The sequence below is a fragment of the Leopardus geoffroyi genome, chromosome D2, assembly GCF_018350155.1.
Source record: "Leopardus geoffroyi isolate Oge1 chromosome D2, O.geoffroyi_Oge1_pat1.0, whole genome shotgun sequence".
Lineage (NCBI taxonomy): Eukaryota > Metazoa > Chordata > Mammalia > Carnivora > Felidae > Leopardus > Leopardus geoffroyi.
The window spans coordinates 21,993,746-22,009,771 of record NC_059334.1 but is presented as its reverse complement, the minus strand read 5'-3'; the positions used below and the strand labels follow the sequence as shown (position 1 = coordinate 22,009,771).

General features: G+C 38.6%; 1 protein-coding gene across 4 annotated transcripts; it reads left to right on the top strand.

The window, feature by feature from the left end:
• Window positions 1–511: 511 nt before the first annotated feature.
• MRLN (myoregulin) lies at window positions 512–12,426 on the top strand. Of its 4 annotated transcripts, none has more exons than XM_045437469.1 (4): window positions 512–1,290; window positions 6,148–6,201; window positions 10,533–10,644; window positions 12,193–12,426. In XM_045437469.1, exons 3-4 carry the CDS (start codon window positions 10,566–10,568, stop codon window positions 12,351–12,353), a joined length of 240 nt encoding a protein of 79 aa, XP_045293425.1. In that variant the 5' UTR covers window positions 512–1,290; window positions 6,148–6,201; window positions 10,533–10,565; the 3' UTR covers window positions 12,354–12,426. The 4 variants fall into 4 exon arrangements, with proteins under 4 accessions (XP_045293425.1, XP_045293427.1, XP_045293426.1 ...); XM_045437470.1 differs by lacking the exon at window positions 512–1,290 and adding an exon at window positions 3,546–3,636; XM_045437471.1 differs by lacking the exon at window positions 6,148–6,201.
• The last annotated feature ends 3,600 nt before the right edge of the window (window positions 12,427–16,026 follow it).

Here is a 16,026-nt window from a genome sequence, read left to right as displayed (position 1 = left end):
TTTTGATTTCCCATCCCCAGAATTTAGTTGAGAAAGGTTTAGTTTGAAAAAAGAACAGTTACCAGGCTTGAGCCAAGATGACAGGCCCCTAGAACACTTATAAGGCAATTTGACAAGATTTTTTCCCTTTAATTTGTATTCTTCAGTATTTCAATAACTTTGTCCGATGATGAGTTTTTCTTTTAAAGCTTCAGACAGGGGCGCCTGGGTGGCGCAGTCGGTTAAGCGTCCGACTTCAGCCAGGTCACGATCTCGCGGTCCGTGAGTTCGAGCCCCGCGTCGGGCTCTGGGCTGATGGCTCAGAGCCTGGAGCCTGTTTCCGATTCTGTGTCTCCCTCTCTCTCTGACCCTCCCCCGTTCATGTTCTGTCTCTCTCTGTCCCAAAAATAAATAAACATTGAAAAAAAAATTAAAAAAAAAAAATAAAACTTCAGACAGACAGGCAGAGACAGTGTTTAATATATTTTAGGTCTGAAGGCATGCTGTTAATGATCCCGAGAATTTAACACCATTGCTAGGGGTGGGGGAGACATATCTTTTTTGGCCTTTTTTGAAATACAGTTTTTCAAGAGGAGAACCCCTACAAACCAGTGACCAGGTTGTGATTGTGCTTTCATTCTTCAGACTCTCAATCTATGAGTTCACTTTTATGATACTATTCCAAGATCCATTCCGCCCCTCCCCCACAAGGCACACACATACATACACTTTTCCAGGAATTGTTTTGGGTTCCTAAGGGGGAGAGACTGATATGCTTATAGATAAGCAAATCTCATAATGATAATGTGCACTTGAAAATCCATTTGTTTATGTATTTTCAAAACAGGGGGAAGTCAAACAAGGCAAAACGTAGAAATTTGAAAGGGCATTCAGATATCCATGGAAAAGAATAGCTCAGAAGAACAAAGGACAGCGTAACATTAAATGAGTCATTGTGCTTTCCAAGAGAGTAAGACGTTATTTTTGTTAGTTATTGTTTAATTCTTAGAACATTTGACATAAGGGTCTATTGATTGCTGGGGTCGGGGAGCTGCTCCCCTCTCATGGTTTGTTCCGGCTCTTATGTGGGCCTAAGTGTATTTTTGTTATAAGTTATCCACCTGTGCCTGTCAGTTCCTTCCCATTTGCCTCCTCCCGTGACAGTTTGGCTCATGTTTCTTCATAAAGCTCTAAGCCAGTTATTAATAACAGCCCAGTGAGCCTTCTGATCCACCTAAGAGCATATGGTGTTTTTCACAAAAGAGAGATCATCTCCTTGACTTTGGACTTCACCTATTGAGACCCTGTACGGTAAGTTTTACGGCATTGGAAAATGTTGATGTAGGAGGGATGTTTAGTGTAACCCCTGTTTGCTTCTCATAGGGGGACAATACAGAAAGCTAAAACTGGGACTCCTAAAGACCATTTCCCCTCACTATGTTTCAACAGCTCTCCAATTTTTGGACAGCTTGTTGTAGATTAATGAATTAGAATTGTATTCCTCTCATTTCCTTCTGTCTAAAAAAAGGCAGGGCGAGAAGCAAGGGATTCATAATTCCTAAATTATTCAACCACACCTTGTGATATGTTTGGTATTCCTATAGCTCCAGTGGTTTCGAAGAGGAACCTCACATATGGGAAGTGTGTGCAAGGGAGAGCTGGATGGGAGACATGGTCTTGTCATTTTCCCATGTTTCAGATTTGGTTCAGACACGGCACCTGTCTTGTTCCAGCGATTCATTGCCTTCTTGTTTTAGCCAAATGCTTTGTCTTTGCAGCCTCCTTTATAATGGTTGCTTCTGAGAGTCCTGAAAAGTAGGTCACGGTGTTTTCTGTCTGGAAAAGGAGGACCTTGAAGCTCAGAAAGGCCAATGCCCTTCTCAGTCCTTGTGTGCTGACCTGAAACCAGACAATCCAGTCATTCTTCAGGACCATGGACTAATATAGTTTCTTGTTTTGGTTACATATTTTCAGTGTCCTTGAACATGTGTATCAGGCTTCTAAATAAAATATGTAAAGAAGACATAAGAATGAATTGGAAGGAGGCAGATGATGGCCTGGTGTTGAACCCTGGCTTGGATCGCTGACAAATTGTGTGAGCTTAAGCAAGTACTCAACCTCTCTGAGCCTCAGTTTCCTCATTCATAAAATGAGAGTCATAACTTCTTTTATAAGGGAGTGGGGTTTACTCATAATGTATATAAATGGCCAAGTATTATAACATTATTTATGAAATCCCTCATTTGAATTTGTCCTGAATCTTCTTTATATCTCTTGTTTGTTTCAAATTCAGGTCTAGGGCCCCCAGTGTGGTCTTTGGTGGGAAATACTAATCTAAATGGTAGAGACAATAATTTGTTTTTACTGCTTTTAAGAACTTCATCTTTAGGATGGGTAAGCCATGTGAATGTTGAAGATGGCATATGGTTGGCTGTTAGGGACATTAGGCTCTAGCTAAGATCAATGATGGCAACAAACCTCCCCAAACAACCTCACAGTGTAGGCTATTATTTCCATAAACTTACCTGCTCTACGTTAACCAGCATTCTAAAATTTTTCCTTTGGTTATGTACTTCTGTGGTCTGAAGGGACCAGTTCTTCCCCATTGCTAGATCGATTCTGTGACTAGATGAGACAGAAACAAAGGTTGTCTCAAAGAGTACCTGCTTCCCAAAGTGTTCCCCTGTAACTCAGGATATGAGGTTTCTTCTTTCCTCTACGGACTTTCATTATGCACAAGTTTATTTCATTCCTATTGTGTGCAAGACATAGAGCCAGGTTACAATGCTTCAATGACCTCTGACGGTACTAGAAGAAAGAAGTCATTTCACGAGTGATTCTGCTACCAGTCAGAATGGGCTTGTTTCATGGGACATGAGAAGTACAGGCAGAATACAGACAGGGCCCAGACTCCACAGGGCCTTCACATGCAAAACTGATTCACCAAAAACAGGCATTATTGGTTGTACATCCCCTTGGAAGGCTGTACATCCTTGGAAAGCGATTCAGAGGCTTTCAGGGCTCCTCCTTGGGTTCAACTTCTAAGTAATGAGCTGGAAAGGCATAGAAGAGTCGCACCTTAAAGTTGCATTTCATCCTCACCCCTCTACCCCCCACCTCCCTGATCATTTCTTAACTCAGCACCTATTTTGCTCTCAGGTCTGTGCTAAATGCTGGAAATATAATTCTGCCTTAAAAAAGGCCACAGACTTTCATTTAACTTGAAATTCTGTTCTCCAACCTAGCCATCTACCTTCTCAGCTAAACTGGACTCCGAAAAGCACTTAGCTGGTTTCTGGAATCAAATCTGTACCTTAATGAATAAAAAATTGCCACCAGTGAATTTATGCAGAGTGTGTGTTGCAGGCCAAGAAAGTAGTTTGAAAGGTTTTGCCAGATGCTTTTTAGAACTCCCAGAGGCGCAGACATTCTCCACTCTCCTCCACTTGCCAGCCCCTGACTCGGAGCGGCACTGCTTTGGCTCTATGAATTCTGCAGGTGAAAAACACAGACCTAACAAACAGACATCCCCGGTCTCACTCCTGCTTCCTCACATCATGGCAGGACACACATTGGATGCATTGCTGTGCTGGGGCTTCCTGCTGAAACGGTGCAGGGCTGACCCCCAGCCAGGCTCTGAGCAGTTCATCGGGCCTGGTAAGTGTGCTCTACAGCAGTGATTAATGCAGAGGGTTGGGGAACTTGGCAGGGAGAAGGTTGATAACATTTTGATTATTTTGGTTCCAGAAGATTTCTTCATATTAAATGCCTGTAACTGGGCAATTTATGTCTTCTTAGGGGCCATGCACAATCTCCTATTTGGGGCAGGAATGTGGCAGTGGGAAATCTCAACCTTCAGAAGTCTTGTAATGTATGATTAGCAAGAGATGTTGGTTCGTGTGTAGAAAAATAGCTCATTTTAGGGCCAATATACTTACTTAAAACATTTGAGGAATGGTCATGGATTGCCCAGGAAGGCCCAAACCTCACAGATCTGGGAATCCCACCTGCGCCCACCCCACTGGGGATCAGGTGGACCATCGTGAGTGCTGCCAGGCAAGCCAGCACCCTGCTGCCCACATGTCTGTACACCTGCCTCAACTTCCTGGGCCTTTCCTGTCTAGGTCCTTTGGTTTCCTCTCATTCATCTGAGTCACTCTTCTCTGTTCCCTGTAGTTGGGCTGCGGGGAAGTGGCCATTTTTCTGATTCTGCTGCTTCACTGTAATAACCTCTACTGTATCAAGTGCGAGGTGGCATGCTGGGCTCTTGGCTTACCTTTTTACCAGTCCTGAGATACTGCAGTGGCTAAAGCTTTGGAGCCAGACAGACCTTCATCCAAATATCTGGTTGTCCCTGGTGTGTGATCTTGAGTAGTTTATTTAACCTCTCTGCTCTTCAGTTTCCCTAAGGTAATAGGAGTGCTAATTACTCACGATATAAGGTTTTATGAGATTTAAATCAAAGCATTTGCAGGCCCTTCCTAACAATAGTTAGATAGTTACAAATAAAATCCTTTCAACTCCCTGCAAGACAGATGTTATCTCTGCTCTCCAGATAAGGTAGCAGATGAGGTTAATGCCAGGTCTAAGGCTACAGGGTAATACTAGCCAGAACCAGGATCTAAAACCAGTTCCGTCTGGCTCTAAAACCTATGCTCTCTCTTCGTTCTCCTCTGTTGACTGACCATCTGTGACAAAATGTACTTTTTTTTTTTTTTTTTTTTTTTCAATCGAAGTCCACTTTGTCAAGTTCTGGCCTCATGAGTCTGACCTGCAAGTGTTCCAGTTTTCAATTGTGACTTACTCTGTTTTAGACTCTCTGGTCTTACCTTGGCCTGTATCAAAGAATTTCGGAGGTGATGAAGGTAGAACCTCTCTAAGTGGCCAAGTCTGGTGAAATGCAGAATCCAATTTATCTCAAATGTCAGAAAACTGCTGAGACAATTATGATAGTACTTCTTAACAAAAGTATCTGTGGAGCCTCAGGCAAGCTGCTGTACTTCTGTACTTCTCTGGGCCTCGTTTGTCCAAGGGGAAGTTTACGAAATTTCAGAAATCTCTTCCAGTGCCAACATTTCCACGCATATTTCAGGCCTTTATCTACTATTGTTTTTCTTAGCTGGAAAGAGAAAAATCTGTTGGAAATCCTGTCTTAATCAGGAAACAAGGAACAACAATCGTGCCTGCAAACGTTTAAGTGTAAATCCATATGCCGCTTATTATGATTCTCATTCAACAAGCTTTGTCTCATACAAGACTCATCATTGCTGAATTAATTTCTCAGATTTGTGTTCAGTTTCCTTTCTTACATGATTCAGCTTTGGGCAGAATCTAATTGAGCCTTACCTAGTTCAGAAAATGCAACTTGAACACAAATTTTAGAAACTTACCTAACACACAAAATCCATTTGGCTAGGCCTGAGTTTTTAGTTAACTTCTGAATGACTCAAATTTGACGAGTTGCTTGCCACACCAGCATCCATTTCTGGAGTCTTAAAGGGGCAAATCTCCATTATGCTGTAGAAACAGTAGCCATCCCAACAAGTCATTCCTATCCTAAAATCCCATATTGCTGGTGCCACATTTTTGTTGCCTTCCAACAACTTGACTTGGTTCCCTAATTACAAGCAAAAAACAAATACAGAAGCAAAAACACTAGCAAGACATAGCTCCCATATGACTTATCAAGTTTCTAAAAGATAATTTTATTGAACATAAGTTTTATGAGAAAGATATTTTCCATTTAGAGACAAACAGAAGGCACCCAACTTTGTAATTTTATTTTTAAAATATTTTCGGGAAAGGTACACTTAATATATGTGTTTTTCTTACTGTAATTGTCATTTAAACAAAGTGAATTTTCAGTCTTCTGAAAAAGCCTCTACTTTATGTGCAGTTATTAAGTCGTTATTTGTTGAAAATGAATTGGTGTCATATACTACAAGGCACTGGGATCCAGGGTGGGTAATGTCATCTTCACTTGCTAGGAAGCCAGCAACAGCCTATGGGGTGGTCTATGCAAACAAATGAATATAATACGGGATAGTGAAGTGCAATGTCATAGACGACCTGTCTTAAATTCTGCTTGAGGAAGTCAGGATGGATCACAGAGGGGGTTATGAGGGGTTTCCAAGGATGAGTAAACGTGTCATGGTTTTGTGTGTTTAGGTGTTTAAGGAGAACCTGAGAAGAATGATTCATTCAAGGGATACCATCTAGGAGGTAATATGCTAGAATATAATTAATAATAGTTATCGCTGCTTGTTATGTGTACTTGCCAGGCATAAGTATCATCTCATTTCATTCTCATACTGCCCTAAGAAATAGGTACTATTATTTTCATCCCCTTTTTATAGAAGGGCTAACTAAGGCACAGAGTTCATATAATTTGTCCAAGGTCTCATGGTAAGTAGCAGATTTGAGTGAAACCCCATCAGTCTGATTTCAGACCCAACTCTCAACCACTATGGCCTGAAAACATTCCTGTTATTTCTTTGTATAGCTAATGTTAAGGAGGTCATGGGGAAACGCTTGTCAGTCACAAGTTGATCAGTGTGTAGATAGCAAAGTAATAATAAACAAGAATAAAATTGCAAATAAGAGAGCTAATAAAATAGGTTTAAAAACCTCTGCTTTCAGCAAACCTGGTTGCTAGACAGTAAGCTCACATTGGTAGTCTGTGAGTGTCCCACTTACAAAGACCAGATTATTTTGATGTGAATAAATGAACAACTGGCTGTTGTATAGATATCCTGGCAAGTTCAGGGTTCTCATTCTCAGAATTGCAAGACTGTCCAGCCCATTATTCAACCAGCAGTTCACATACACAGAAAGGAGCCAGGACCAAAGAGGAAGAGTAGTCATTAATAATTACGTGTGGGTATTTCCGTTTCAGTATGGTCAATTTCCATTGTAATACATATCTTTTCGAAAGTAACTTTTCTTTCTTTTTTATTTTTTAATGTTTATTTATTTATTTTGAAAGAGAGAGACAAAGAGAGTATGAGCAGGAGAGGGGCAGAGAGAGAGGGGGAGAGAGAATCCCAGGCAGGCTCCACGCTGTCAGCACAGAGCCTGGATGCAGGGCTCAAACCCACGAACTGTGAGATTGTGACCTGAGCTGAAATGAAAAGTTGGCTGCTCAACTGACTGAGCCACCTTGTGCCCCTCAAAAGTAACTTTTCATTTGAAAACACTAACAAATCTATGTAGTTGAAAGATGGTGCCATCTGGGGACTTGAGTCCTGGCTTAGTAGAATCTAGGATCCAGCACAGAATACTGCGTGGCCTTGGATAGTCGCTACATCTCCTAATAGCACATAATCACAGCCTGGCACATGCTAGACCCTCAATAAATAGTAATTATTGTATTTTACTTAAGTGACCTATTAAATAAAAATGGACAGATTTCCATTATTTGTCATTTTTCAACATGTATCTCCAGGGAACTTTGGTCAATGTTGACCATTAGATACTGATGGAAACATGAGTAGGATTAGCAAATTCTTGTCAAAAAGGGAAATATTTTTCAAACATGACTCAAGAGTTTAAGACTATAAACTTTAATCCAATGAAAAGTGTTTTTCTTTTGATTGAAAATGAGACTTTCCAAAGTATGTTCTGTTCTTTGTCTTGACCAAGAATCCATGCCTAATAAGGGGAAATAGTAGAGGTTGAAAGAAGTTGAAAAAATGGTGAGCCTTACTGGAGGGCCAAGCCATTTAGCAAATGCATTCTTCTTGTGGTCATAGAAGTCAGAGTTGATTTGAGAAGCCCCATTTTATTTAAAAACAAGACTATAAAGGTTTTAAAGGCAAGAGCGTACTAGCTGATGGCAGGGTGAAGAACAAGGAATACAGTGAAATTCAACTTCCAGAGACCAAAGTTTGTTGTTACTCTTCATTTGTCTAACTTACTTTGTGGGATACCACTTTTCAACCATTCAGTAAACAATGAACAGGTCAATTTGAATTAGATTATTTGAACTATTAGTGGGGTCAGAAGATAAAATAAATACAAGTTTAAAAAACTAGATAACAGAGTATTTTCAGTACAACATTCTATAAAATAATAAATTGATTCCCACTTCCTTCTGGAAATAGGGAAAAGAAAGGTAGGTAGAGGCATTCAAATGGGACGATAAATAATTTGGAGTCATCTGAAATTTCAACATGAAATATATTTGGCCCAGAATAATCTTGGATGTCTTACATCAGAAATTGGAGGTGATATTATTTTAATTATGATTTTTAAATATCACGTTTAAGATAAGACCATGGTCTTGAGATAGTCACATTCAATATGTTATAGCATACTTCTAGAAGTGTCCTAATTTGTTTGAAATTTGTATTTTGGGTGCATGTTATAGCCAATAAAAAACACTAGCAATCACTTTTTTCCTCCTGAAAGTTGCTGCTGTTAAATAGTTTTTCCCCCAAAAGGAATGTCCCTCCAATCCTGGAGAAAAAAAAACATCTGATTATGAAGCTTCTAGGTAAGTAAGAATCAATTAGGCAAAATGTAAGTCAAAGAGTAGTTACACTCATAGTTTTAATCCACAGTAAAATCTGAGTGCATCAGTAAACTTGCGATGTTACAAATCTGCATCCTTCCACTGATTTAGATCTTGAAACAGATCTATCATCAAGCAGAAGAACCAAACAGGAAATGCCCATATTCCTGTTTATCATGAGCACTTTGAGACAAGAACACGTTCTTTAGCCACAGACTTAGAATGAACTCAAGGAAAATTAAATTTGTCAGTGAAGCATTTTAATTAAAAATATGTTATTTGTACTTTTTCACATAAGTTGCATATTGTCATTAAAATGTTTCACTGATCTAATTTTCCCAAGTTCATACTTGTTTAAGTGATTGTTTTGACAAAAAATCAGTATACATTACTTTTCATTATATGGACAAGGAAGAAGACTGGCAGTTTTGAAACTACTTTCCTTATTTTCTAAGGGAAGCAACATCCTTTTAAAGGAAAATGTGAGAAATGGAAAAAGCACGGATAAAAAATCACATGGAGTCCTTCCTTCCAAACTCAGGCTCTGTGATCATGTATAGATCTTTCTCGGTTTTCTTTTCTTTTCTTTTTAAATATTTCACTTGTGAAGTCTAACATACATATAGAAAAGCACATAAAACTTACATGTACTGTTTGTCAAGTGGTTAAAAAGTGATTGCCAGTGTAACCGCCACACAGGGCAAGAAATGAAATGGTGCTGGATGTGTCTCATCCGGCCACAACTCCTCCCCCGCCCCCCCGTCACTGACCACTATCCTGATTTATGCTAGCCAATCCCTTGCTTTTCTTGATAAATTTACCTCCAACACTGTTGCCATCTGCATATGCACCCCTAAACTGTGCACTTTTAGCTGTTTCTTTGCTTTATGTAAGTATCTGTACACTGTGTATTTCTTCGGTGCCTTGCTTTTTAAAACTTCAATATTGTGATTGTAAAATTACCCCTGCTGTTTTATTAGTTGTAGCTGAATTTTCATTATTGAATAATATTCCATTATATGAATTTATCTATTTATGTACTAATGGGCGTTTGGGTTATTTCTAAGTGGAGAATATTATGAACAATATTTGGATCTGTGTCCCGGTGCAGGATATCCATGCCTAGAGTATATGTCTAGGAGTGTAATGGGTGGTCATAAGGTATGGCTTTTAATGTTATTTAAATATTTAAACATAATTTTCTAAGTAGCATTTTTATTATCTCATAGTTGCAATAACCATCATTTCATTGGATACATAATCTTTCATTTGTGCCTAAATTTTACAGCCTGGTCTTTTGTAATAAATGTACTCCTCCACTTTCTAACTTGCTCATAAAAGTAATACAAAGTCTGAAAACTTATAGAATTTATAGCAGACACACAAGTGCATGGGTTATGGTCTTACATAAACAGTTGTCATAGAAGATACTGAAACAAATATACTTAAAATAATTTTTAGGGAAGTTTTTAATTGAGTGGTGTTTGACTTATAACACTGCATAAGTTTGAGGTGTACAACATATTGATTTGATACATTTAAATTGCAGTATGATTGCCGTAGTAGTAATAGCTAACACCTTTATCACATCACATAATTATCATTTCTTCTAGTATTGAAAACAATTAAAACCTGGTCTCTTAGCAAGTTTAATGTTTATACTATAGTTTGATTGTCCATAATCACTGTACTGTGTTTTAGGTTTCCGAACTTACTTAGTAGTTCCGAGTATATATCTTTAAACATCTGTCCCATTCTGCCACCCCCTGAGAATTGTTGTTTAAAAAGTATGGTGAATGTTTGCCCTTCCAGGAAAATCCTAGAATTCGCTTAACCTTTCTGTTAAAGGTTCAGTTTTTAGCTGTACAATTCTGTGATAAATTAGACTTTAACTGTCATATTTTCCAAAGTCCACTCTTTGAGCTCTCCTTCCTGACTTCTTTGAGAGTAATTTTAGAGTTTCTCCAAATAGGCTCCCTGGTCCTCCACTTCATACACAACCTCACTATCCAATAAAACCTTTTAATGTGCTTTGACACAGGAGCCAAGGTTGCTAAGAGACCACCTGTGCTGAATGCACTTTGTTCTAGCAAAAGCTTACGGAGAGAAAACCAAGGAGCCGTGTTATCTACCACTACCCGGGATTAAGTCAGGTGAGAAAGGGTTTCTACTCACTCTTCAGTCCCCACCAGCTGTCTGGTCTTTCTCTCACTTCCTATTTTGGTCTCTTGCTGTTGTTGAAGGAAATTCAAGGTGCCCCTAAGAACACAGATTAAAGAAATACAAGCTTGGGGCCATGGCTATAGGAGGGAAGGAAAGGCATTTTGTAAATCCATATATTATTCTCACCTTTTGTTTCTGAAACATAGGCAAAAGGAATTGTTGAATGTCGGGGAAATTCTAGGTGTTTACTTTGCTAGTGACTGCTGTGTAATTTGGAGCATGCCATTCCCTCCTCTAGGAATGGGGCTGGTTACTACAGAAATTAACCAAGGCTGCTACGATGGAAGAAGGTAACACTGCACAAACCTCATTTATCCACCGCCCCCCCTCATTCTCTCTTGCAACTCAACCTGCCTTTTGTTTTTTTAATAAAAATAGCAAAAAATATTTTCCTACCCCAATATTGCCACTTTAAAAAAATTTTTTAAAGTTTATTTATTTATTTTGAGAGAGACAGAGACAGCATGAGTTAGGGAGGAGAGAAGAGAGAGGGAGAGAGAAGTCCCAAGCAGGCTCCACGCTGTCAGCATAGAGCTGGATGCAGGGCTTGAACTCACGAACAGTGAGAACATGACCTGAGCAGATACCAAGAGTGGGATGCTTAACCAACTGAACCACCCAGGCGCCTCCCCAATATTGCCACTTTTAAAAAGTACTGATGCTCCTTTTAAGTTGAGTATATAAAAGGAACTTTGATGCAAGGCTTTGAAAATTACTTCATTTATTTGACCTTGCATTCCTGAAAAAGGAGTTCAGAATGGTTCTAAACTCCCTACCTGACAGGCATTTGGTAAGATGTTCCAACAGTGTGCTAAACAGAGAGCATGTTAATACCTTTTAAAATTCCATAATACTTTTTGGAAAGCATTTTAAAGTAAAATACTTTATTTTAAAAAATTATTTGGTTAACACAGAAATGTAGAGGAAATTAAATGTTTGGTGTTTTATTAAGTGACCAAAATAATGAGAGAGAGGATCTTGAGTAAAGATCAAGAAAATTAAAAAGACCTTTTGCTGTTTAATTAAAAAAAAAAAAATTATCATCTACCTTTTTGCATGTGTCCAAATTCTCATTTCCCTTTAATACTGTCCATACAAGTTGGAAGAATGGCAATTTCACCAATGCCAATATAAATGATTGTAAATAACTTTGCAGAGAAGATTTCATGACTAGACTACTGATAACATGACAGGAGAGTGGTCATTCTGATAGCTCCTTGAGCTGTTTCTTTTTAGAAAGAAAGACATGTTTGCCATGTAGAAAAATGTATGATTATGATATAAAATGGCCAAAATGAGTGGATGGAAAATATTTTAATTCATTAGGGAGCAAAGTATTTTAATTTATTAGTGGGTTACAGATGTGTATGGATGTTTCCTCATTACTATTTTTTTACAGTGCAAATATTCAATTGACTTAAAGGATCAAGATTATAAATATATTTATTGGAGGATATTTTTCTCTTTCTTTCCCCTAGGGAGCAAGAGCAGCCTGGATATGACGTGTAAAAACTGGATATTAATGTCTACTACTCCTCCCACAAGTCTGGAGGATGAAATTGTTGGAAGACTCCTAAAAATTTTATTTGTTATCTTTGTTGACTTTATGTCTATTATATATGTTGTTATAACTTCCTAGAGAGCCTACTTTCCTTACTTTACACGTAAATTTCAAATTTTGGTGAATAAAAATTTGGAGTTTAATATGTTGAGTGATTTTGATCTCCAATTGTTTTAGAAGCCAATAGGACATTACAATAAAAATAATACTGTGTATTGTTTACTACCTTAAGGTTTATAAAACATCATAAAAATTGACATGGAGGTATTTTTTTTTCTAAAAACCTATATTACTGAGTCATAAAACTTCTTGATTTTTTTTAAATATGAAATTTATTGCCAAATTGGTTTCCATACAACACCCAGTGCTCATCCCAAAAGATGCCCTCCTCAATACCCATCACCTACCCTCCTCTCCCTCCCACCCCCCATCAACCCTCAGATTGTCCTCAGTTTTTAGTAGTCTCTTATGGTTTGGCTCCCTCCCTCTCTAACCTTTTTTTTTTTTCCTTCCCCTCCCGCATGGTCTTCTGTTAAGTTTCTCAGGATCCACGTAAGAGTGAAAACATATGGTATCTGTCTTTCTCTGTATGACTTATTTCACTTAGTATAACACCTTCCAGTTCCATCCATGTTGCTACAAAAGGCCATATTTCATTCTTTCTCATTGCCAAGTAGTATTCCATTGTGTATATAAACCACAATTTCCTCATTCATCAGTTGATGGACATTTAGGCTCTTTCCATAATTTGACTATTGTTGAAAGCGCTGCTATAAACATTGGAGTACAAGTGCCCCTATGCATCAGCACTCCTGTATCCCTTGGGTAAATTCCTAGCAGTGCTATTGCTGGGTCATAGGGTAGGTCTATTTTTAATTTTTTGAGGAACCTCCATACTGTTTTCCAGAGAGGCTGCAACAGTTTGCATTCCCACCAACAGTGCGAGAGGGTTCCCGTTTCTCCATATCCTCTCCAGCATCTATAGTCTCCTGATTTGTTCATTTTAGCCACTCTGACTGGCGTGAGGTGTGGTATCTCAGTGTGGTTTTGATTTGTATTTCCCTGATGAGGAGCGACGTTGAGCATTTTTTCATGTGCCTGTTGGCCATCTGGATGTCTTCTTTAGAGAAGTGTCTATTCATGTCTTCTGCCATTTCTTTACTGGATTATTTGTTTTTAGGGTGTGCAGTTTGGTGAGCTCTTTATAGATTTTGAATACTAGCCCTTTGTCCAATATGTCATTTGCAAATATCTTTTCCCATTCCATTGGTTGCCTTTTAGTTTTGTTGATTGTTTCCTTTGCAGTGCAGAAGATTTTATTTTGATGAGGTCCCAATAGCTCATTTTTGCTTTTAATTCCCTTGCCTTTGGAGATGTGTCAAGTAAGAAATTGCTGCAGCTGAGGTCAGAGAGGGTTTTTTCCTGCTTTCTCCTCTAGTGTTTTGATGGTTTTCTGTCTCACAGTCAGGTCCTTTATCCATTTTGAGTTTATTTTTGTGAATGGTGTAAGAAAGTGGTCAGTTTCATTCTTCTGCATGTTGCTGTCCTGTTCTCCCAGCACCATTTGTTAAAGAGACTGTCTTTTTTCCATTGGATATTCTTTTCTGCTTTGTCAAAGATTAGTTGGCCATACTTTTGTGGGTCTAATTCTGGGGTTTCTATTCTATTCCATTGGTCTATGTGTCTGTTTTTGTGCCAATACCATGCTGTCTTGATGATTACAGCTTTGTAGTGGAGGCTAAAGTCTGGGATTGTGATGCCTCCTGCTTTGGTCTTCCTCTTCAAAATTACTTTGGCTATTCGGGGTCTTTTGCGGTTCCATACAAGTTAAAACTTCTTGATTTTTTAACATGTATAATCATGTTAAAGATTGACCAAAATTTGTAGGTGTAATTACAAGTGATCTTTTTCAGGATGCATGCCTATGTGGAATTTTATATGGTTCTATTTTTAACACACCAAGCTTAACATATGATAAGCTTTCCATACGATATCCCAACACTTTATACTCATTTTCTTATACACATATTCCATCTGCGTGGAGGTGTAGATATGGTATTATTAACCCTGGACAATTTTATGTTTCTATAAACAAAAACTTAGGAATAAAAATATTTAAAGGAGATTGTTTTAAGAAAATAGAACTCATAAGGGAGGAGAGAAAACAGGTGCAATCTATGTTGATTTTCTATTTGGGTCTAAACTCTCCCAGTGTGTCATTCAACATAAAGCTCACAACAATCCTAGGAGGCAGGTTCGTTGCCCTTATTTTACAGAAGAGAAAAGAGAATCTTGGGAGAAATATGCTGGCTTGAGGCCAAAACCAGGAAGCAGCAGAACCAGGTCTTGGACCTTGGCAATCCATGTCATGTTGCCATCCCAAGGTCAATAGTAAGACAAGTGTGGTTAAAAAGCAATCTGTAAGGCTCCACTTTTTTTCATGGTAATGTTTTATTCAAGACCCTAGGGCTGTATTTTAGCATTGCCCCTGTTTGTTTTCTTATTCCACATTTAAAAATCTTTGATGAAAAAAGAGACAGCTCATTTACCCTGTTTGACAATGCATTCTCTTCACTTGTTTCTTTGATTTCCTCATTTTCTGACAGTGTTAAAATATAACTGTTGGATTTCTGCTTCTTAAGCTTCTGAAAAGCAAAGGCCACTCTGTCCTTTAGACTTTCTGACTTTTTACATTGGACACAGATGCTTCACAAAATTCTGATTTCTTTCATGTGATGACAATTTTCTCAGATTTGGCCCAATCATTAATGCAAGATTTCATAAGAGGCCTAATGAAGTGTGAAAGGAATCTGGGACCTTTGAGACTTATTACTTAACTGACTCTTAACCTTTCAATGGAGTTGTATATTTAACCATAAGCCAAATAGTGTCAAACTATTTGAACATTTGCTGTAACAGAAAATCCTGGGGTTTTTTTTTGTTTTTACATTATATTCACACCCTTCCTTTTGGATATAAGGGTCACATCCTGTTGATGTGATGTGTTTCTCCCCAGTTCTATTTGGGATTTTTTGGGGTCTATTATCAGGTTTCTGTCAAGAAAGTAAAGTCACTCCATCTTCTGAAAATTGGCCCCTGCCTCCCGCCGTTTGGTTCCAGCCAGTAGAGGACATGGTTGGAAGCACTGACTCTGAAGCCAGACTGACTTGGTCCAAATCTTGGCTTCACCTCTTACAGTTCAATAATCCTATGTGTCCCCTTCCTTACCTACAAAGTAAGTGCCTATGTCATAGGTTTGTAGAGAGAATGAAAGATGACTGCTACAAAGTGCTAAGCACAGTGCTTGCCATATGGAAAACCTGCAACCGTAAATTGGTGTTATCAGCATCCTTAGTTGGGATCACAGATGACATGGCTTCCTCAAGCTGAAGGCTAGCGGATCTCAGTCACCTGCCTGTACTACACTTCCCCCTCGCCCTTGGAATGACCTCACATGGACCCATTCCCTTAGCCAGAAACTGTGATGGTTTTCCACTGGACTCTAGCATAGTTCTTCCCGAGGTGTAGGTCTAACTGGTAGACCCTGCAGGGCTCCTTCTGGTTATGTTATTTGGGACCTGGCAAATACAGTTAGATATAATACAACTGGAGACAACGAAGGAAATTGATAAATATCTTTTTGCAATAAGTAATCACAGCCTTAATATGCAAGTGTTGGGGCTTTTTAATTGGAAATACAACACATTCTTTTTCACTCTTCAAAAATATTCATTCATTTCCTTTTTGCCAG

What these genes read in the sequence shown, in the direction of transcription:
- MRLN (XM_045437471.1), top strand. Translation starts at nt 10,566, where the DNA reads ATGCACTTTGTTCTAGCAAAAGCTTACGGAGAGAAAACCAAGGAGCCG. An exon ending in ACTACCCGGGATTAAGTCAG is followed by an intron (nt 10,645 to 12,192) that starts GTGAGAAAGGGT and finishes TCTTTCCCCTAG; the next exon opens with GGAGCAAGAGCAGCCTGGAT.